At 45.4% G+C, this 24,450-nt stretch overlaps 1 protein-coding gene across 1 annotated transcript in view; it reads right to left on the bottom strand.

Annotated features, from left to right (window-relative positions):
* ADARB2 (adenosine deaminase RNA specific B2 (inactive)) overlaps window positions 1-24,450 on the bottom strand; it is a 635,707-nt gene that overhangs the window by 31,789 nt on the left and 579,468 nt on the right. Inside the window, exon 8 of the mRNA XM_084855086.1 lies at window positions 5,535-5,703. Coding sequence (XP_084711212.1) covers window positions 5,535-5,703 — 169 coding nt within the window. The remainder of the gene's footprint in view (window positions 1-5,534; window positions 5,704-24,450) is intronic.

Here is a 24,450-nt window from a genome sequence, read left to right as displayed (position 1 = left end):
AAGGTGATGCATGCCATATGCCAGAAAATTTGGAAAGCACAAGAATGGCCACCAGATTGATATATCACCATACTAAAAAAGGGAAACACCAAAGAATGTTCAAACTATCAAACAGTGGCACTTATTTCACATGCCAGTAAGGTAATGCTCAAGATCTTGCAAGGTAGACTCCAGCAATTCATGGAACGAGACTTGCCAGATGTACAAGCTGGGTTTAGAAATGGCAGAGGAACTAGAGATCCAAATGCCAATATCTGCTGGATAATGGAGAAAGTCAGGGAGTTTCAGAAAAACACCTATTTCTGTTTTATTGACTATTCTAAAGCCTTGACTGTGTGGATCATAACAAATTGTGGCAAATTCTTGGTGGTATGGGGATACTAAGTCATCTTGTCTGCCTCCTGAGGAATCTGTATAACGACCAAGTAGCAACGGTAAGAACAGACCATGGAACAATGGACTGGTTTAAGATTGGGAAAGGAGTTCGGCAGGGTTGTATACTCTCACCCTACCTATTCAACCTGTATGCAGAACACATCATGCAACGTGCTGGGCTTGATGAATCTAAGGCTGGAGTTATAATCACTGGAAGAAACATTTAACAATCTCAGATATGCAGATGATACCACTTTGATGGCTGAAAGCGAGGAGGAGCTGAGGAACCTTATGACGAAGGTGAAGGAAGAAAGTGCAAAAGCTGGGTTGCAGTTCAACCTCAATTATGGCAACCAGCTTGATTGATAACTGGCAAATAGAGGGAGAAAACATGGAGGCAGTGACAGACTTTGTCATTCTAGGCGCAAAGATTACTGCAGACGCTGACTGCAGCCAGGAAATCAGAAGACGTTTACTTCTTGGGAGGAGAGCTTTGACAAATCTTGATAAAATAGTTAAAAGCAGAGATATCACACTGACAACGAAGGTCCGCATAGTTAAAGCAATGGTATTCCCCATAGTAACCTAAGGCTGTGAGACCTGGACCATAAGGAAGGCTGAGTGAAGGAAGATAGATGCTTTTGAACTGTGGTGTTGGAGGAACTTTCTGAGAGTGCCTTGGACTGCAAGAAGATCAAACCAGTCCATACTCTAGGAAATAAAGCCAGACTGCTCACTTGAGGGAATGATATTAAAGGCAAAACTGAAGTACTTTGGCCACATAATGAGAAGGCAGGATACCCTGGAGAAGATGCTGATGCTAGGGAAAGTGGAAGGCCAAAGGAAGAGGGGCCGACCAAGGGCAAGATGGATGGATGATATTCTGGAGGTGACGGATTCGACCTTGGGGGAGCTGGGGGTGGTGACGGCCGACAGAAAGCTCTGGCATGGGCTGGTCCATGAAGTCATGAAGAGTTGGAAGCAACTGAACAAATAAACAACAAGTTATTATTATGGCAGGGTGTATTCCTGGTATCTGATTGCACGTCTTATGGCAAGGATAGCACCACTACAGAGAAAAGCCAGAAGAATGTTCTTTTTTTTTTGCCTGTGGGGATTATGGGATATGGAATTCTTTCTAATGGAAGGAACTATGCCTCAAGCAGGAATATCACCAGTGTTTACATGAAGAACAGGACCAGTCAGGGGTAAAAATAAGTAGGGAAATAGGGAAAAGTCCCACACTGAAATCTGAGTGGGATGGCAGAATATCCCTTCCAAAGCAGGCCTGTGTTAGGCCTTCAGGCATTCTCCCTCATGCCTGTTCCCACATCACAGGACTACCTATAAGTTTCAGTCTAAAAACCTCCAACCTGGATTGCTACAGAAATTTATGTGGCACAGGAATTAAAAAGTATCATGACCCTGACTTCAAGTATCAGCCAGAGCTTTTGACACAGAGAGGAGAAGCCAGCCTGGACATCAGCACAAGTCGAGGAGGTATTGGGTACCAACACTGATCCTCATCCTGACAGTCAGGAGCCCCTTGAGTCAGGGACGCTCAAAATGTGACCCCCAGGGAGAGGCATCCTGGGAGTCAGATTCTCTGAGAGCACCCCTCCCCACCAAAGGGCCTCCCCACCCCAGTGCCCACTCTCGAATGCAGGTACACCAGAGGGACTAACCCTCCTAGGCTCCAGGTCTGAGAGCTATACTATAAGGGGGCAGAGTTTCAGAGAGGGCTCAGTTGGAGATGAGACTCTGTTGGATCAAGTTAGTTGTTCCCTGTGATCTGTCCAGGGTTCTGAAAGGCTTGGCTGTCACCCTTGTTCTCGGATTCAGAGTTTGCGACCTTTGATTGGCTATGTAGTCCTTGCCTGCTTGTTTTCTCCTCTAGGGATGTATGAAAGTCTTACCTGGCTCTGTGCCGGGCAATCCGCGGTGGGCGGGAGGCACTCTGTCCCTCCCCCCGGAATCCTCCCCGGCTGGCTCCACTCTGCGGCAGCTCCGTGGAGCCGCTGGCCGGGGCCAGCCGCAGCCAGAATTCCAGCTGCAGCCGGGCTGCCGCGGCCACCATTTGCATCCCTGCTCTTTGCCGTGATAGGCTACGCAAATACTTACATAGCCTATCATGGCTTACTGCAAGGACGCAAATGGCGTCCGCTGTGACGGCCGCCATTTGCAGCTGCAGCAGCCCGGCAGCAGCCGGCCAGGAGACCAGCTGGAGCTGCTGCCGCTGCATCTGCTGCATCCACCACCAGGTAAGCTCCATCCTGGGGGATTCTGTGGGGTGGCGGGGGGGGAGGTCATTCCGCCACGGATTCCGGGGGTCTGGACTCACTGGAGTCCATGGCGGAATTCTCTGACATCCCTATTCTCCTATTGCCATCCATTCCAAAGTGCCATTTCCTACAAAGCCCCTCCCTGAAGTCAGACTCACTGGGACTCAATAGCAACAGGCAATGCTGACTTCCTCCGAGATTCAGACTACACGTCCCACCCATCACAGGGATGCCAACAAAAATGGCTCTTCCTCTACCCACCATAACATGTAGAAGTACACCCCATAAGATGTGGCATCATTGTTGTGAGATTTTCCTGCTCCTCTCTGCCCCCAGAAACATCCAACGACATGGAGCAGGAGCAAGGAAGCTCACAAGGTGATGACACTGAATTGCATGTTAGGTACTCCTAGGTCAGCTTTCTCTGACCCGGTGCATTCCAGATGTTTTGGCCTATGGCTCCCATCAGCCTCAGCCAACATGGCCAATGGTCAGGGATGATGTGCACTGTAGTCCAACACTTTTGGAGGGCAGCAGATTGAGGAAGGCTGTCTTAAGCATTCTGGCCAGTAGTGGAAAAACTCAACACAGAGAAGATGCCATTTTTTGGAAGCATCCCTGTAGCAGATGTAACGTATCACCCAGCTCTAAAGAGTTCTAAAGTGGGGGAGGGCCCAAGGGCAGGACAGGTGGGTAGGAAGAGTGGCAGATGGAGAAGCAGGAGGAGACTAAACCTGGCCCTAACCTGAATTCAGGAGCAGAAAAAGTCCCTAAGGGAAAGCTCTCAGAGCCATGAGAGCAGGAGACAGGAATCTCTGGCCTGCTGGCCTAGTCCAGCCCACAGGTGTTCCCCATCCAGCCTGTGGAGGCTTTGGCTTTGTTCAAGCACCCCCCAGGACTCTGGGAGGGGGGGGCTTGGGAGGGCATGGGAATCCCCCTGTTATCTCCAATCATTGTAGGTAACAGGGGGTTTCCCCTCCCTGCCCTCTCTTCAAGCCCTCTGAAAGCCACTGGAGGCTTGGAAGGGGCGGGGAGAGGAATTTCCCTGTTATCTCCAATCAATGATTGCAGGAGAATCCCCTCAGCATGGTAAGCTAAATCCTTCACCTCTCCCATGGGGGAGGATGCAGCACGGACAAAGCAGTTCTGACATGAGGTGGAACAATGAGGGTATGGGGTGTGGCCACACCCCATGATGTCACCAGGCCTGTGGAGGCTGGGTGGGCATTTGAGCCCACCAACTCAGGTCCCCACTTCTGCATGAGAGGAATCGCTGAGGAAGCGTCACTTGCATCTCCTCTTTTTTGACACCTACATGGTAACAGCTGTCTAAAAAATCCAAGAGCATGCTCATATTAATATGTAATTAATAAGTAATAACATCAACAATTAGAATACTTTGAAGATTGAAACAGAGGTGTTTTTTTTAATATCCTGGAAAACCAGAACAGCACATTATTTTACAGCTGTGGATGCGTGCAAGGAACCTTTAAATACTCCAGACTGATTCTGTAGTGGATAAAGACAGATTTGTTTGGAGAAAATGCAGGTCTGGACACTCTATATTGCAACTGACTTTTCCATCAATATTAAAATACAATCTCAGTTTCTGAATTCATATTTAATTTACAATCTGCTGATATTCAGAAAACCAGAAACAGCAACATTTTGGTCTGGAATCTTTAATTTGTTTTAGTCATTTGGTTTGGACAGTTGGTCATACTCAGAAGCAATGGGGAAATGGTGTTGGAGACTTTTCCCTTTCCTCTTTGAGGCAATGTGTTAGGGGAAGACTTGATCCAAAATATTATTTTGAGAATACTTCATTATCATTGTGTCACATTATTTTGATGGATTGTCACTGGACTCTCTTATTATTCTTTTTGGATCAATCATGCAAAATACCCATCGTGATTGTACAATGTGAATAGCTTCAAAATAGATAATCTAGGTAAACTGAGAGCAAAAAGTAACAGTTTTGTGCCAGTGACACAGAAACCATCAGGAAATCATTCCTCCTCCTCCATAAAGCATTATAATTCTCTTACATACATGGGATTGGATACAGATTTATGTTGGATCAGCTATGCTGATGGAAGTGGACTTGCCCACTTCCTCCTTCTGAAAATCTGTGTAGAGTCAAGAGACTCTGCTTAATGGGGTGAGTTACGGTGTGGGGAGGGGGGAATCCCCTAAAATCGGGCCAAAGGACCTTCTGTGAGCAGACCCCATCCTCTCAAGGAAGGCAGTTCCTGGATCCAACCCCTGATCTTAAAACCATGTGCGTTTGTAAACTTTATGAACTGGTTGGCTTAGCCTCATAGGGGCAGAGTCACTCAGGGGAGAGCTAGGAGGAAAAAAATGATAGCTTCTAGGGAAGTGAATAATATTATTTATTAGGAAAATAATAATAACTACGGGCTTTTAGCACCTTGTATAAGGTGTATAACTTTGTTGTAGAGTCACAGGCCTATCAAAGGAGTACACACACACATTCTAGAGTAACATAGGGGCAGATGGCAACTGTACCACAGGAAACCTAAGTTAACAAGGAGTAAATCCATCAAAATCATAACAGCCCTGATCCAATGGCTCCAGTGTATCTATGAAAGCAGTGATGGACAGACAGAGCTCTGCATAAGCAGGGACTTTAGCATTCACTTCAGAGCCAGGGCACATTCAGCGAACACATGGAGCATTTCCAAATGGTCAAGCCAATGCTTATGCAATGCATTAAAAGGAGGTGATTATATGGCAACTTTATCATTTCCTTAGGACTTAATTTATTTCCCCACTGGAAAACATTACCATTTATCACATCAACGACATCTTTCCTGGCTTGCTGCCTCCTGTTTTATAATTTCACTCTAATATTACCTGGCAATTTTGTCTGTGCAAGACATTGTGACTAGCTGCTCCCCCAGTAACATGCCATCCCATGTCTGAACTGCACTGGGACATCGAGCTGGGATGGTTCCTTCTCCAGATTCGATCTTTGTTCGAAGATGCCCACGGTACTTTCTTACTATATGCTTAATGCTGTTCACTGGGTTTAAGAGAAAAGAAAAACAACAACAAACAAGTGTCACTGAAGAGACATCAGATCACCGTTTTTACATTTATCTCCTAAGGCAGGGGTACAGAATCATAGAATCATAGAACAGTAGGGTTGGAAGGGGCCTATAAGACCATCGAGTCCAACCTCCTGTTCAATGCAGGAATCCATGTCAAAGCATCCCTGACAGATGGCTGTCCAGCTTCATCTTGAATGCCTCCAGTGGGTGAGAGCCCACTACCTCCCTAGGTATTGGTTCCATTGTCGTATTGCTCCAGCAATCAGGAAGTTTTTCCTGATGTTCAGCTGGAATCTGGCTTCCCGTAACTTGACCCATTAGTCCGTGTCCTGCATTCTGGGATGATTGAGGAGAGATCCGCAGGCACACAGGCAAAACCTGGCCCCTCTGGGGTCCCAATACGGCCCTCTAAGCTTCTCCAAAGTGATGCCCCCTTTTCCTGGCCACACCCCTTTCTCCGATCACTGATCAGTTGGTGGTTTTCTAGCCTTTGCACAATTTTCGCATTCTAAAAGGTTGAAATGTCTCTCCTAAGGCATTAAGCTAAACTATGATGGTGTTTGGGGTAAGTTGGCCCCACTCCTTTTGCCTTTGGCACTGAACACCACCGGAATGCGGCCCCTGAGAGGTACTATGAATTGAATTTGGCCTTTGCCTTGAAGGAAGTTCAACAACCTGTCCTAAGGTGAACAGTGACCAACTGGGAGTGAAGGGTGGTTTAAACAGCATCCTACCTCTCTCCCTTCCCACACATATTATCTCAAACTGGCAGATTTAGGTGGTCACCCTTTTCATACTTGCCTGGGAGTCAGTCCCACTGAAGATAAGGGGATTTCTGAGTTAAAATGAGGCTATGGGGCAGTCATCGTATGTACATTCCCTGAGGAGCAAGTTCCACTGAACTTAGTGAATTCTGAGTAAACATTGCATAAGATTGGACTATATAACTATGACCCATATTGTAGATAATATACTTTAAATGGATACAACCCCCTCTCAAATCTTAAAATGGCAAGCCATATTAAGAAAATAAAAACCTCTTTTTTTCATCCTATAGGTTTCTAACCTTCTCTTCTTTAGAGATCCATGTTCAGTGCGCAGATGCTGGGGGTGTGGCTGAAGAGGTGTGCAACACCAGGGGTGGGGCAAACAGTGTGGTCTTGCTGCTCTTTCTATGCATGAAACCCTCACTGCACATACTACACATGAAGGAGGGGCCATGGCTCAGTGGTAGAGCACATGCTTTGCACACAGAAGGGCACTGAGCAGAAATAAAAGACCAAGGAATTGCAAGCCCGTGGGCAGCTTGAAGCCACTGGACAAAGAGTGGAATTTGCTGTTGTGTTTCCTCCTCAGCCACATTTTTGCATCCCTCCTGTTATTTCCCTCAAAACCCACTGGCTTTGTTATGGTGTATTTTCTGGGACCCATTAATGAGAACTGAAGCAATTGATTGACTCTGGCTGGTGCCAATGGATTGTTTACAAAAGCAAATGGGTGATGGAAAAAATAAATTGCTTCAGAACCCTGGGATTAGTAAGAGGAGAGTAAATGCATGTAGAACAGCAATGTCAGCTCCGTCCTGTCAACTGCTCTGTCACCTGTTCATTTGGTCATCATCTCCTCCTGGGTTTTACATTAAGCAATTGTTATTTGTCACTTAATGATCACACTGAAAGCACTTTTCACGTGCAAAGTTATGTTGTTTATTTGTACAAGAGCATCACAGGGCAGGACACCAGTATCCCCATTTTACAAATGGAGACCTTAAACTGAGAGGGGTGGCCTGTCCTTTCCAGTTAATGGGCACTGTCCAAGAAGACTCTCTGTTGCGCAAGCCCTGTTGAAATGGGGAAAGAAACCCCAAGCAGGTAACAGTCAGTCATTGCCCAGGGAGGACTTTTATAAGAATGCCTTCAACTTCCAGCAAAAGCAATGCAGCGGGATTGTCAGGTAGACCTCCCCCTGAACGGGGCCATTATGGAGAAGGCCCTGTTTGCTGATCTACTTGATCTCACCTTGATCTACTTGATTTATTGTACTTCTACTCTTCTTCTGGATTCTTTAAGGCAACGATGCAGAACCTCAGGCTCGGGGGCCAAATCTGGCCCACCTTCTGGGGTTCCACATATGGCTATGTGCCCTTCCCCCAGCCTTTTCTCCCAAGCACTGATCAGTTGGTGGTTTCCTGGTTTTTATGCAGTTTTTTCCCCATTCTAAAAGGTTGAAATGCCTCTCCAAAGGCTTAGTGACTAGCAGGAAGAGCTTTAAGCTAAAATATCATGATATTATTGGCCTCACCCCCTTTGCCTTCAGTCCCACCCACCACTGGGTTGCAGCCCCTGAGAGCTTCTCTGAAAAGGAAGGGCTTCAATACCCCTGCTTTCAGCTGTAATCTGATACACACTTACCTGGGAGGTAAGTCCCAGGTGATGAGCAATCTTATACCTGGGGATATCGTCTTGCACATCCAGGCATTGGCTTCCTTGCTCCCATCTGCTCTTGGTTCATCACTGCTAGCTGTGCAGAACGTGTGCTGGGGAAGAGCAAATCAAGGCTCCTTTTTGCATGGGACATCTTTACTGTAATTGCAGGAGCTGGCTGTGCTCCTTTGCCTGCTGTATTACCATCCTACACACATCTGAAGGGAGAGGATCGGAATTGCTGAGTCTGTGCAGTTCATCTCAGAAATAAGCACTCTCTGGCAAACTTTCAGATGTTCCATTATCTTGCCTAAATTTCCCTTTGTTTCATCCTTACCAATAGAGAAACATGCCTTTAAACCATTCTTTTCCTCTTCTAACCTCTGACTGGCCTACTTTTTGATTTTCAGATCTGAAGTCCTCAAATTGCCACCCAGCTTCTGTATTCCTGCATTTCAAAGCTTGAAAAGTAGAAACAGTAGAAAGGAGATGCGCACGCACACAGGCAGAGAGAAGGCACTACCTGAAAATATCAGCAATTCCGGGACAGGAATGAATACGCTGTAATTTACATGACTTTGATTATACTAAGTAAATGTTAGCTGACAAGGATCAAAGCCTGAGCAAGGTGCATTGACAGACATAATTACTGAATGCAAACTGATTCAGACACAAATAAGAGCCTACTCTTGTCAGGCATTCTGCATACTTCACTCCTACTCTGGGCACATTTAGAAATATCTGAGACCTACTACTTTTATAGTTCATGTTCATTCACTTAGATCAAAGATTATTGGGGCTGAAAAGGATGTGAAGGCCATCAAATCCAACAGCCTGCACTAAGGAAAGATTCTCGAAGGCAGGGGGGTTGGATCCCCTTTAGACGAAGGGCCAAACTCTGTTTCGGAGAAGCTCTCTGGGGCTGCATTCCAGTGTTGAGCAGGGCTGAAGGCAAAAGTACCAGGGCCAAGAGACCCAAAAGACAAGCATATTGAAGCTTAAAGCTCCTACTGGCAGTAACAAAGCCTTAGGAGAGGCATTTCGACCTCTGAGATTAGGGGAAAAACTGCCAAACATGGGAATCCACCCATCGGCAGGCAGGGGAAAGGGTGTGCAGCCAGGGAAAAGGTGTGTGGCCATTTGGGGAACCCCATATGGCAGGATTGGGACTGCAGGATAATTTGACCTGTGAGCCTAAGGCTGAACATCCATGCTCTAAGGCATGCCAGGTACCCCATGAATTAACTCACACACTGCAGGCCACAATGTGCCACCCAGAAGTAGATCAGTGGCTATAGAGTGTTGGGTTTGGACGTAAGCAGCCATCTCAGCAGCTCCGTGGAGGCACATTCAAAAGATTTGGTCATACTTACAGAATCACAGAATACAATGGGATTTAAGTCAGGCCTGACTAAGTTCCATTGATTTCAGTGGGCCTACTCAGTGGTGCAGCTAGGTAATTTTAGACTCTGGATATAATGGTCTCATGGGCAGGTGTGTGTGTGTGTGTGTGTGTGTGTGTGTGAGAGAGAGAGAGAGAGAGAGAGAGAGAGAGAGAGAGCGTTTTGGACAGCCATGTATATTACTGCAGTTATGAAGCAGACAACTAACATTTCACGCCCCTCCCCAATCACCATTCCATGCTTTAAAAGTATGTCTACATTTCTGATGTGTTAGAACAACAACAGGAGCAGCCAAAACTCACTGAAATCATAGCACTATCATGACTACAGGACTAAACTGAAGTTTGCTTCTGCTTCCCTCATCACCTCCCACTCTCCGGGTGGTCATTTGCTCTTGCCCCCGCCAGGGCTGCAAGGACCTGGACTTCAATTCCAAGCTCCAGTCCTAGGAGCACCACCGGGTCTAGTCTAAGTATGACTAAATCTGAAACTGACCAAAAAATGAAGTGATGTTGATTGTATGCATTTCACATGGAAGCTGAATTCATGTTGACTCCATGCATTTTGCATGGAAGCTGAATTGATTTCGAATCTGCGCATTTTGCATAGAAGCTTTGGACCGGCACTGGCCAGCAGACCTGGTTTATGTGAGCTCCATTTTCTATAACACTTATTTTTGGTCAGCTTCTTATAAAAGGTGCATCACCAAGGTGTATTTATTTATCTACTAGTAAGTCATCAGAAGCTCTACCCTACTGCTACTTTCTTCTTCACTCTGATCCAAACCTCAGTGATTGTGTAAGTCTCTCTGATTTTTCCAGTGCTTATTCTCCCCCTTGATTATCTTCACTAATTGCAGGGGGAGGGGAAAGGAGGAGGAAGGAGGGTGCAGTCGAGAGAAGGCAGCGGAAGATGCTACTTCATCTGGAACAAGATGTCAACCCGACCCCAGCATTAGAGAGGGCCAATTTAAAAATCATTTGGAGTGGGTTTATGATGTGTGCCTGACTAGACATTAGATGTGTAAATCACTGCTCAGTGCGTCAGAGAAAAAGATGAAAAAGAAAAAAGGAAGTGCAGTATTATTAGTATGAATTTTGTATTCTGAATATGAGCCAGTGTGGTGTAGTGGCTAGAGTGTTGGACTGGGAGCCCAGCGATCTGGGTTCTAGTCCCCACTCAGCCATGGAAGCTCACTGGGTGACTTTGGGCCAGTCACAGACTCTCAGCCCAACCTACCTCACAGGGTTGTTGTGAGGATAAAATGGAGAGGAGGAGGATCATGTAAGCCGCCTTGGGTTCCTTGCAACAGGAAAAAAGGCGGGATATAAATGCAATAAAATAAAATAAATAAATATAGAGATAAGTCCTCCCCACCCTTTTAAAATAACATTATTAATAATAATAATAATAATAACAACAATCTAAACTGCAATATATGGTAAGTACAATTATTTTTGCAATGATCTGCAAGTACTTAGCCTTTTAGTTATGACAGACAATTGATTTTTAAAAAGCAAATTAAAAAATCTTCACTCCCCTACCTTAAAAAACACATGCTGGAAATGAGTGATGATTAAACAGAATCACACTGGGTAAAAAAAAAACCTGTCTGAAATTCACATGTGGCTGCTCCAGAAGTTCATTTTCTATTTCTCTGCTTCACTGAATCTACTCTCTCTCTCTCTCTCTCTCTCTGGAGTGAGGAGAGTGTGGGGAGGCTATCTTTCATCCCCACCCCCTGCCTTTTATACTGGTGTCTCAGTTCATCACGATAGTTCATAAAGTGTTGAAAGAGCACTCGGAAACAAAAGCGAGTGCAGACAGCAATGAAACCCTGTAATCCTTTGGATGACAAATGCATATATAACAGGGCTGCAACCCATAACTAGATTTCAATGAAACCTTTGGTTGATTAATTGGTGAAGGCAAATTTTTAATAGGGAGGGCTTCAAGCTAAATGCACACTTGTTTGTTCTGAGAGAAAAGTCACTGGAAAAGACCCTGATGCTGGGAAAGATTGAAGGCAAAAGGAGAAGGGGACGGCAGAGGATGAGATGGCTAGATAGCATCACTGATGCAATGAATATGAACTTGTCTTGAGCACACTCCGGGAGAGAGCGGAGGACAGGAAGGCCTGGCGTGCTATGGTCCATGGGGTCAGGAAGAGTCGGACATGGCTTAACAACTGAACAACAACAACAACAACACATTACTGTAACAGGGAATACATTCAAGATGGGGAAGCCTTGGCAGCCTGTTGTAGCAAAACAAATGTCAACCCCCCCCCCCCCCCGCCAGCAAATAATCCGGTGATACCTCAAAGCAGGGATGCAGAACCTCTTTCAGTCAGAGGGCCAAATTCTGTTCCGTGGAAGCTCTTGGGGACTGCGCTCCAGTGGTGGGCAGGGCCAAGGCAAAAGGGGTGGGGCCAAAGATACCAGTGCATTTTAGCTTAGAGCTCCTACTGCCAGTCACTTAGCCTTAGGAGACGCATTTCAGCCTTTTAGAATGGGGAAAGAGCTGGGAAACATAAGAACATAAGAAGAGCCCTGCTGGATCAGGCCAAGGGTCCATCTAGTCCAGCATTCTGTTCACACAGTGCTTAACCAGCTGCCCACAGGGAACCCACAAGCAGGGCATGAGTGCAACAGCACCCTCCCACCCATGTTCCCCAGCAACTGGTGTACATATGCATGCTGCCTCTGGTACTGGAGGTAGCACATAGCCATCAGGACTAGTAGCCACTGGTAGCCTTTTCCTCCAGGAATTTGTCCAAACCAGCCAATGATCAGGGGACGGGGGAAAGGATGGGGTCTTTGGGAAACCCTGGAGGGCTGGATTTGGCAGCTGGACCTGAAGTTCTGCCTTAAAGATAAAAGAATACGTATTGTTTTTGTGGGGCTTTTGTGTGGTAGAGTCTTCTTCATGCCTGATTCATGCATTTGAGGAAGTGGGCTGTAGCCCAATATTTATGTTGTTGTATGGGTGGAATCAGAGCCCAGAGCCTGAGGAGCCTCTCTCTCTCTCTTTCTCCCACCCCCTTTTTTCTCCCACTAGCTCTTTCTCCCACCCACTCTCTCTTCCAGGCCAAGCAAGCTGCCAAGGAGAGACAGACAGACAGACCACTCTTGCCAGAGGCAGTGGAGGCTGGTGGCTCCAATTGTGGTGGGGCTCTGCATCTGCACTGGGTTTCAGTCAGAACCAGCCAGAACTGTAAAGGAGCTGTCCGAGGCACTGAACCCAATTTCGGTGGGGTTGCGAACTGCCCCCACCCCCCACTAGCCTGCTGCTTCTCTTCTCCCTGCTCAGACTATCTCCCAGTACTGGAAGTGATTGCCTGGTGGTGGTCATGGTGCCGGTGGTGGGTTGCAGGAGAAAGGTGATGAGTGAGAGGAGGACGGCAGTGTGCCCCCTTGCCCTTGCATCCATTTTGAAACTTAAATAGCACCACCCACACTCATCAGTGGAGGCTGGTGGCTCCGATTTCAGAGGGGCTGTGATTCCATTCTGGGTTTCAGTCAGAACCAGCCAGAATTCTAAAGGACCTATTCAAGGTGCAGTACTGATTTTGCGACTAGGGTTCAGCACCTTGGGTAGTTCCTTTAGAGTTCTGGCTGGTTCTGACTGAGATCCAGAATGGATTCACAGCCCCACTGAAATCGGAGCCACCGGCCTCCACTGGCCAGAGGTCTGAAATTATTGCTTGCAGATGGCTTTTGAAATTTGGCCAAGGACCACTGCTGGCCTACCCCTGGATAGGATTGCAGCCTTAAGCACCTGCACCAACCTTCATTATCCAAAGCACCACAGAGTTTCTAAACACTGCTTCTACAAAAGCAGAGTAGGACATTCTTTGCTTTCATGAGCCTTAGTTCCATTCTTTTCTCTCCCACTCTCAGTGAATAAGACAAAAGCTGCCTGTTTACATCACAATTATACCTGAAGTCTGAAAGAATCAAAGCTGACATTTTCAGAAATCCCCCACCCCCCAATCCTGGCTGCAAAATGGATTTATCTCTTTAGTGATAAAATCCTATCTCTTTTCTGGATTTGAATTATATCAGAATGTCTGAAGTTGAAATCACACAAATTAATCAAATTCTGCACAGGTGGCTTGCTTGGAGATACCAATCAAAGCAAGTGCAGCCTGGAGGTTTCAAGAGTATTATTTTTAATTACTAATTGCGTTGCTTGTCTAAAATTAGCACATCAGTGCCACCATTTTGAAAATGCCGCAGGCCCCACAGGGCACATGGACACCTGATAGGACAGAAAGAAGAAGAAGCAGTACTTAAGAAAGCTTCAAAGGTTTGGCTGCTGTTTTGTACTCACTCTTCAGAAATAATAGTTGAGAAGGACAAAGGCACAAGAGAATGTAACTTTTAGCCATACATTATGGATAATTTTTCACAGCATTTCTGTTATTAGTAATGCCATGGTTGAGTTACTGAAGTATCACCAGTCCAACTGGGATTTTTCCAGTGTCTGCTGTGAAATGGTGGCTTATGTCTTTACCAGCTAATATAGTTTTTGCTATTTTTAAAATATGTCCTATTGGTTTAATAATCTTTAGAGTAATGTCCAGATGTCTGAGAGTGTGAGTCTGTTCTGTTGACCTCCTTCTCCTGAACTGCTTATCAGTGCAGGTAAATCTTTCAGAAAATGGAGAGATGTCGGAAGAAAACAGACTATGTCTGGGGAATCTGTGAACTCAATGAGACTTGAGTAAAGGGAGGGACCATAGATCAGTGATAGAGCACAATTTTTGCACATAGAAGGTCCCGGGTTCAATCCCCACCATCTCCACATAGGGCTAGGAAAGAGCCCTGCCTGAAGTCCTGGACAGCCACTACTAGTCAGGGGATCTCTACACCTCAAGCTTATTGCATGTTCATGGTGTTGGCTCCCAAAATCTGTCTGTGCAGATCTCTTCCTCTGAGTAAGAGGGCACTGGGGGTAGGTTATTAGAAAACCACTGCATTCCTTCCTGGCCCTGAAGGACTAGCAAGAGCTCTTGTAATGGGGCACTGCGACAACACACTTGCTTGTCATCCAATTTTAATGGATGAAATTGGTCTGGCAGCAACCACACCCTTGTGAGTGTGTCAAATCACCACCATTACATAACCCTCAGAGAGGGCCCAGGAGGGCACCTGTTGTTACTTTATTTATCAGTTTTTTAAAATAGAAATTGTTAAGTAAAGTGGATGAGTAAGTTTGGTTCTGGCAGTATAGAAACACAAGACAACTCTTCTTAAGTTAGCAGACTGTTTTCTCTTTCAGATATGTTATTTGGATGAATGTTACTTCCTGACCCTAGGCAGAGTGCTAGCAATGAGGGTGGAAAAAAATCCCTGAAGTACTACAAGCTTGGTTGTTGAACCAGAAAAACATACAAAGCCCCAAACCTCAAATGGAAAAAATTGGGTATTTTTCCAGATATGTGCAAATGGAGCGCCATGTCCTCCGGTATATTTCTCCCCTAGTGTGAATGAAGTGCTGAGTGTGGTTGTTGGGGGTGTAGTCATGATGTTGAAGGTGGTGACAAAGGTCTGATGGGCGTTCAGCCTTCCAACACCTGCGCCATTTTGGCTCCTCACCATTTTCAGCCTACCTGTTCAAAACAGAGTGGCAGAGCGGCACAGCAGCAGAGCGGCAGCGAGGGGGTGGCAGAGTGGAGGAGCAGCAGAGGGGCTGAGCAGCAGGGACTGGCCAAAAGCATGGAAGAGGGAGGCGGGGCCTGGGGAGAGCAGTGTGTGTGTGGGAGGGCTGTCTGCGTGTCAGTCCCCATCCACCAGTAATGTGCAAGGGGAGGGAAACAGGCAAGAACCCAGGCGCAAGTATCGCTGAACCTGGAGCGTATGTAATGCCTCTTCACGGAAGCATAATGCTATGGGAATGGCCATCTACAGAGAAGGAAGTCCGTGCAAAGGGAATCAGTTGTGATCCTGCATTTAAAACGGAAGTGGAAAGCTCCATTTTAAATGCAGGATTTTAGGCTGGTGTAGAAATCCTCTCAGTGTCAACAGTAGTAGGCTAGGCGAATGAATGGTCTGACTCAGTGTAAGGCAGCTTTCTATGTTCCTATGATTTCCTTTTGAGTGGATGTGTATAGAATTGCACTGTTAGCCACCTAACTGAGAGGGGCCAATTTTTATCTGTGAGGACTTATTTTAATGGGAAGGTGTGGAGAAAAGATAAAATGATGATGATGATGATATTGTATTAGCCAGTTGGAGGCTATATCCTGATCAGTGTTTTTTTTTTGTTTTAAGAATATTTTAAAATTATTTTTCCATTAAACAGATAAACAAAACTTTAAACAAAACTTTAGAGTACAAGTGCTTATTATACTGTATAGACATCCACATTCAGTTTTCTGGTGCCAAAGTTACACTAGATAGAGTTGCACAAAATATGTATTCAAATCTTAAGGCATCACATCTCTCCGAAATGATCTCTGTGCAGGTGGAGGTCTGAAGTCATTTCCTTTTTTGTTAACAGAATTCAACAATGGAAACCCTACCTTTATAAAACTATCTTGCTTCCCCCGTCCCCAATCTATCTACTGTGATAACTGAGCTTCTCAGCTAGTGCACCTTGCCAGATCCTGGTATGCGACCCTGGACGGTAATTTCTGACTTGGTTTTCCACCCTTTTGCTACCTCTACATGTACTGCTGACAAAAATAGAGAGACAAATTATTTATGGCTTACAGGGGCCATTAGATCATCACAAATGGATAAAAGTGTTGATAAAAGATTTGGTGCAATTTGTTGTTGTGTTATGTCTGAGATTTCTTTAAAGTTCTTTAACCAAAATGCTTACACAAGAACATGCAGCCTATTAAATTTCTCTGAGCATGTCCAGAAGAGAGCAATCCGGAGGGTGAGGGGTCTGGAAAACAAGTCCTATGAGAAATGGTTGAAAGAGCTGGGCCTATTTAGCTGGGAGAAGAGAAGATTAGGGCAGACTAGTTGTCTTAGATATCTGAATAGAACTATCATGCAAAAGATGGAGCAGACTTATTCTCCGTTGCTCCAGAGGGCAGGACTAGATCTCATGGGTGGTAACTACAGCGAAACAGATTTCAGCTAAACATTAGGAGAAACATCCTATCAGCAAGAGCTGTTGGACAGTAGAACAGACTACCTCAGGAAATGGTGATCTCTCCTTCATTGGAAGTATTCCATCAAGTATTCCTTGATGGCCATCCATCAGGGATGCTGTTGTTACATCCTGCGTTGAGCAAGGGGTTGGGCTAAATGACCTCCAAGGTCCCTTCCAACTCTAAAATCCGATGATTCTGACTCCATCAACCCAGATTCATGTATTTTATTGCTGTAAGTCGCCTTGGGAGGGCTTCTGCCCCTAAAGGTGGCCAAGAAATATTTTAATTAATTAATTAAAATTGCACATACGCGAAGCTGACCTTTTAGTATCACCAATGCCAAAGTATCAATAAGTATTCCAATTCCTCCATTGTCATGTTGTTTCTGTCTCTCAGATGAGGAGTCCCTGAAGAAAGGTTAAGAACAGTATCCCTTTTTACATACCCATCCTGCTGGGCCTCCAAAAAAATAATTGCCCTGTTATGGGGTCAGTTCCTTCATTTTTAATACATTTTATTTGTTTGTTTTAGAGAGCAATCCTATGCTCCCTGGACAGTATCTGAGTGGGCGTAGGATACTGGGGATTTCCCCTCCAAAGGCATAGACAGAACTCCCCCACCCTGTCCCAGCCACCGTGGAAAGCTTGATGGTGGCTTCCTCTCCCGAGGTCAGCATTGCAACCTTGCAAGAGAAAAGGGAGGGAAGAAAGGGGGCACGTCAGTAGGTGGGGTGCACTGGGCAGGGATGTGGATGGACAAGTGCCTCAGTTCCTGTCCCCACCCCAGGAATGTGAACAAGCTAGATTGGCAAAGAGGCCCATCTAGCGCAAAACACTACAAAAGAGGAATGGGAGGTGAAAACACCTCTGTTGTTTCCCCCACCCTACCTCTCTCTTGTGGACAGAGCTTAGGCTAGATGGAGGGCTCTGAGATTGGAGCTCTTGATCTAGCGAGTATCTGTCCTGTTGACTGCACCATTCCAAAATTAGCTGGTTAGAGCAAAACTATAAGTTATGCCAATTGTGTAGCGTTTAGCTGAGGGTTAGCTTTTTCTAGTGTAAGTGTGTACAGACCTGATTTGGACTGGGACCACCATGCACTGGGACGGGAGGATTAAACTTTCCCCCACTGATTCCCCCCCCCCGAAATCTCCCCCTCCAGGCCGGGGTGGTAGTTAAAAAAAGAAAAAAGTTTCCATTGGCGTCAATGTGTGGCGTAGCGGTGAGAGTGTTGGACTGGGAGTCGGGAGAGCCAGGTACTAGTCTCTACTCGGCCACGGAAGCTCACTGGGTGGCTTTGGGCCAGTCACAAACTCTCAGCCCAACCTACCTCACAGGGTTGTTGTGAAGATAAAATGGAGAGGAGGAGGATTATGTACGCCGCCTTGGGTTCCTTGAGGAAAAAAGGCGGAATGTAAATGTAACAAACAAACAAATAAATAAATGGGAGGCTTAAAGAAAAACCTTGTGGGAGGGTGGCGGCGGCAAATTAGCTTACACTAGAGTAAACAAAAAGCTAACCTTCAGCTACATGCTATCCAATTCGCGGAATGTGTAGTTTGGCTCCTAGTTAGGCTTTATGAGCTGCCCTTTCTGCATAAAGCTCCCAGGGCAGAGTACGCTTTAAAATAAAACAAAAATAAAGATGATACAATTCTGATACAAAACAGATAAATATCACAATAACATTGTAGATGCAGTAGCCATGGCAGGTCAATAAGATCCAGCAAAAGACAATAATTTGAGCCAGCTATGCAGCATGCTGGAATGACTAGGCAAATGATGATGATGTTTAAAAAAATCAAAGAAAGATATCAGTGTTGCCAAGTGAGCATCTCCTCTGAGGGTGTTCCAGGTACAAGATGCTGCAGCTCGCAAAAAATCCCTCTTTCCCATCACCACCTGCTTATATTCAGACAGTGTGGCAGGGCTGTGTGTGGGTCTCAGAGGAGGCACACAATTGGGAGAACCAAAAATGGTTGCAGATAAAGCCAGGAACAAAAGCCAGGAGTCACAGAGGAGGTCTTCAGCTATGAACATAAGGTTTGGAGAGCTTTGTGTACAAGAAGGTGTCTTTCAGACAGCTCAGTGTGGCTGTTCTGGGCAATTCTTTTATGTGTTTGTGCCACAGCTATCAAGGAGGAGGAGGATTAAGGTCTACATCAGGAGTGCAGAACCTCAGTGCCAGGGGCCAAATCTGGGCCTGCTTGGGGGCCCAATGTGGTCCTCTGGGGTTCTCTAGATGGCCATGCTCCTGTCCCTGGCCACCAATTGTTTGGTGATTTCCTGGTTTTTGTGCAGTTTTCCCCCATTCTGAAAGGCTGAAATTTATTATTTTATTATTTTATTTATTTATTTAAAACATTTGTATCCTCCCCTATATCATTAAGATCCCAGGGTGGTGTACACATAAAATATGCTGGTATTTTTCGTAATTTGTTTTATTTTGGCCCTGCCCCCTTTGCCTTCTGCCCTGCCCACAACTGGAATTTGGCCCCCGAGAGCTTCTCTGAAATGGAATTTGGCCCTCAAATTGGACATTCAGCAACCCTGGTATATATGCTGTGTCCTTACTGTAGCAAGATGTCTACAGTTGGTAACTCTGGGCATGCATAGAAGGGGTGCTTTGGTTCTCTATTCTCTGGCTAGTCTCTCCTTCCAGCCCTCCGTTCTGGTGGGCTTGGGATTAGTAACATGTCTCTGTAGGACTTCCTTTGGAAGCTACATTTCTAAGTTTACTTTCCGATATTAGGGACTGTCAGGGTTCCCCTTATAACCTGGACCCCCTGAGCAACTCCTTAAAGATCTCCTGGTTCCTTAAGTACCACCTTCCTTCTTTTATCTTCCCCTTTCCAATAACGTGGGGTTTAGGCTGCAGATGTGCAGGGGTGATTGACACTCCTGTCACAGGGTTTAACTACAATAGTTTACTGGTAAATTAAAGCAAGCAAATGACAATGAAAGGTATTTTCACAATAGAGCTGAGTGATACAAAAGGCATTCAGAGAAAATAAAAGTTGCAAAATGCAAGTTCCTTTACCATAGCTACACTTAGTCTTTTCCAGGCTGCATCCTCTTCAGGCTCTGGTCTACCTGACTCTGCTCTTACTGACTTGATCACTTTATATACCCTCCTCCCTCAAACCTAAAAGTACTGTTTCAAACCTGAAGAAATGAAACTTAACTGGGGGAATGAAACTGAAACTTAACTGGGGAAATGAAACAACTCCTCTCAGGGATACTCCCTTGCAACAAAACTCCAGGCCACTAGGCCTGACTGTTTTCTTTTCCTTCCCTCTGAGGGTTCAAACCTCCACAGGAAAATGTTAAAGATATCCTTTCCTTTTTAACAGGCTTCACTTTTATTTATTAAGTTGGAAGTAATCTTGCACTTTCTCCAACAGATCAAAAAGAAATCTATGCTGACACTTTGGTGATAAGCAAATGTATTTAGTTCACAAATTAGCCACTACCAAGTAACTATCTAGAGCTTTAATTCATAAATCTATTGATTAAATGGGCAATTAAAACAAGCAGCCCTGCTTTTTACACCACTGGATCTATGGCATACAAGTATCTATTCACATGATTCTTCTAAGGATATGTTTCTGTGTAGTGCAGTCTTCTCCTAGAACTATGTTGGGGGCACGAGGAATCCTAACTCAGTCCCTCAACCCTAGATTACCTACAAACCAGTGGAGGCTGGTGGTGCCAATGTCAGTGGGGAAAGAATTTCACAGTCGGGGGGAGCCACCACCAAGAAGGCCCTCTCTAATGCTGCCATCCTCCAAACCTTCCTGGGAGGAGGCATGTGTAAGAGGGCATCAGATGTTGATCGTAGTGTACAGGTAGGCTCATACCAGGACAGGTGCTCTGTCAGGACTTGTGTTAAGCAAGTGATGGCCAGGAATAGGGCCTGCTCTGTGCTTTTGAACATGCTCTGTAACTCACAGAGTGAGGGTGGCTTTGCCAGGCTTTACAACCTGGAGCATCTTTCAAATAAAATATATTTCAAGGGTTCTTTTTTCCTTACCCCACTTAAAAACAAAACGAAACAGATAGCAATGGAGGCTGGTGGCTTCGATGTCAGTAGGGCAGTGAATCCGCTCCGAGTTTCAGTCAGGACTCTAAAGGTGCTTCGCATCTTGGATACCTCCTTTAGAGTCCTGACTGAAACCCGGAGCAGATTCACTGCCCCACCAACATTGGACACCAGCCTCCACTGCTACAAACCCAATGACCCAGTTGTCGTGTTTGCACGAGGATCCTGTTGAGAGGGAAGTGCCTCAGGATGTGTCTGCATCATAGCTCTGGCACAGCTGTAGGTTAATAGACAAGCTGGAGGAAGACCACACGCGGAGAAGATGCAATGGTGTGTTTCAGACCTAACGGGACTGTGAGATAAAATAGGAGCTGGGCTATCAGGAACTCAATGGCACAAGGCAATACAGCATGTTAGCAAAAGATAGAAAAGCAGCCCAGGGGGAAGAGGGGAGAGACAGCCCCAGGGCAGACTTGATCTGCCTGCCTCTTTGCCAGTCTGTCTAGGGACAGGAAATATGGCTAGCTGGAGAAGAAAGATGGATTGTGAACAAAGCGAAAAAGGGGGACACTAGGGTTGAATTTTCAGCTCATTGTTAACAATTTCACATGTAAAAAGTTAAAGAATCCAGTTTTCCCCTTGAAAAAATTTCTCTGACTTTTTTGTTTCTTTAAAGTCTGGGATGGGGAAAGCATTAAAATACACCAGAAATAACAACAACAACAACAAACAACAACAAATAATAATCATAATGGTAATAATTTACATCAGCCTTCCTTAACATGATGGTCTACAGATGTGTTGGACCAAAAGCCTTATCATCCCCAGCCAGCATGACAGAGAAACACAAAGGAAAAGAGAAATACTGGAGCAGGGATGCACTGCACCGAGCTCTCCCTTCCATTGGGGACTCCAGGCACTGCATGAAGCCAGGGTTTGGCTGCCGCTGTTATCTTAGATCGCTGGGGATTGCTCTGGGAAACCTCAGTAGGCTCCACAGGCTGGGTTGGGGAGCCCACCGGTACAGATTAGGCCCACAGGCAGGGGGATCAACACAATTTATTTTATTATTTATTATATAATAATAATAATAATATTATTTGTTTATTTTTATGTCACACCATGTCAGATTTATCATGAGCACCTTTTACAATTTACCTGCATGGAAAAATACATCAGAAAGTTTAGGCTTCTTCTGCTTCTCTTGCTGACCTCTGATGTGTAAGGTTGGCTTGTGGAGCTGTTGATAGAAACTAGCTCAGTGAGCCAGGCTGAGTGAAGAATATCTTAATTAAACTAGTAAAGAAACTGTGATTTTACAATGATCTCTTCTTTGCTCCAGCAGCACAGATTTTGCATGTCTTATTTTAATGAGCTTGCAGAAGAGTTGCTTTGCACTTTGCAAGAACAGCACTTGAAAAGCTTGCCCTAGGTGCAAATGATATTATTAGGCAATAGACAAAGAAAGTGAAACTGAGAAGAAAAAAGCATAGTGAAGAAAAAAGGCTGCCTTTTGTTTTCTTTTCTTTTTTGAAAGAGAAGGAGGTGATCAGTCTTAATTAGAGGTCCCCACAAAATGGAAGCAAATTACTGTAATAGGTTTTGGATACTCATGTCCTGAACAGGAGTGCTCCACTGATCTTTCATCTTTCGGCACAACCTAGATGGATTAGTACCTACTGCGCACTTGAGGGAATGATATTAAAGGCAAAACTGAAGTACTTTGGCCACATAATGAGAACACAGGATACCCTGGAGAAGATGCTGATGCTAGGGAAAGTGGAAGGCAAAAGGAAGAGAGCTGACCAAGGGCAAGGTGGATGGATGATATTCTGGAGGTGACGGACTCGACCTTGGGGGAGCTGGGGGTGGCAACGGCCGACAGGAAGCTCTGGTGTGGGCTGGTCCATGAAGTCACGAAGAGTCGGAAGCGACTGATCGAATAAACAACAACAGATGGTAGCCATAATTTATAACCACATGCTGACAGTCTTCGACATGGCTCCTTAATTGTCACCAGATCTGCATGCTTTAAAATAAGTAACTTCTGAGTGCTGCAAACTTTATCTCCTCTCTTACAATAAGAAAGCACATGGGAAAGACAGGGGAGGGGAGTTGTGTCCACTGCAGGGGTGTTTGAGGAAGTTGTTGTTCAGTCGTTCAGTCGTGTCCGACTCTTCGTGACCCCATGGACCATAGCACGCCAGGCCTTCCTGTCCTGCGCTCTCTCCCGGAGCGTGCTCAAGTTACATTCCAGGTTCCTAAACAATATTGTTCTTTACAGCATCAGATTTTCTTTTCACCTCCAGACACATCCACAGCTGAGTGTCCTTTCAGGTTTGGCCCAGCCGCTTCACTCTTTCTGGTGCTACTTGGAAATACCCTCTGCTCTTCCCCAGTAGCATATTGGACACCTTCCGACCTGAGGGGCTCATCTTCCGGCATCATATCTTTTAGCCTTGTGATACGTTCCATGGGGTTTTCTTGGCAAGAATACTGGAGTGGGTTGCCATTTCCTTCTCCAGTGGACCACATTTTGTCAGAACTCTCTGCCATGACCTGTCCGTCTTGGGTGGCCCTGCACGGCATAGCTTATGGCTTCACTGAGTTACGCAAGCCCCTTCGCCACAACAAGGCAGTGATCCATGAAGGGGTTTGAGGAAGACACAGTGGATAATGCAGGAAATATTTGGAAGGAGATTTGAGGAATAGTTTCCCTTCTCTCCCCATATCCAGGAAGTCTTATCATAGTGGTCATGCAAAACCAGAACACACTGCTTTGAAATGTTAATGCATCTTTAGAGGCTCTTCTTGAATGTTTGATGGTTTAGCAGGCTCTGGGATAGCTCCTTTGTTGCATGAGAATGGAAACAGCATTCCTCTCTGATTGATTGTCATGAATGGACAAAAGAAAAGGGGTGTAGATGGGGGAAGATATCTATATATAGCATACTGAAATTCTCCGATATTTCCCATCATAGCAAATGTGAAAGAAAAAAAAAGTTTGGTGTTTTTGAGGATAGGTTCTGATGATGGCATCTTTATGTAGTTAAATTCCTTCAAAATTAGAGAGGGCAGAGAAATGGACTGGAGCTTTTAAGAGCTGCTAAGGGCACAGGTCATGAGGTTAAGGGACTGGGAGCTAGTCATGGAAATATCTACTTGTACTCCCATTCCATACCACATGTCCATGACTTAGCAGTCATGGAATAAGAGGAGAGGTAACTGGTTAAAGAACAGAAAGCAGAAAGTAGGAATAAATGGTAAATTCTCCCAATGGAGGGATGTAAAAAGCGGGGTCCCACAGGGATCTTTATTATGAACAATGTTTTTTTTTAACTTATTCATAAATGATCTGGAATTAGGAGTGAGCAGTGAGGTGGCCAAGTTTGCTGATGACACCAAATTATTTAGGGTGGTTAAAACAAAAAGTGATTGTGAAGAACTCCAAAAGATCTCTCCAAACTGGGAGAATGTGCATTGAAACAGCAAACGTTTCATTTGTGGTATAGTGGCAAGAGCGGTATAGTGGCAAGAGTGTTGGACTGGGAGCTGGGAGATCCGGGTTCTAGTCCCCAGTCGGCCATGGAAGCTCACTGAGTGACTTTGGGCCAGTCACACACTCTCAGCCCAACCTACCTCACATGGTTGTTGTTGTGAGGATAAAATGGAGAGGAGGAGGATAATGTAAGCCGCCTTGGGTTCCTTGCAAGAGGAAAAAAGGTGGGATATAAATGC

The sequence above is a fragment of the Heloderma suspectum genome, chromosome 5 (genome assembly GCF_057233095.1).
Source record: "Heloderma suspectum isolate Gila_16-S chromosome 5, 16-S_ref, whole genome shotgun sequence".
In the NCBI taxonomy this organism is placed as follows: domain Eukaryota; kingdom Metazoa; phylum Chordata; class Lepidosauria; order Squamata; family Helodermatidae; genus Heloderma; species Heloderma suspectum.
The sequence above is the reverse complement of the archived record's forward strand: the minus strand, read 5'-3'. Positions and strand labels throughout refer to the sequence as shown.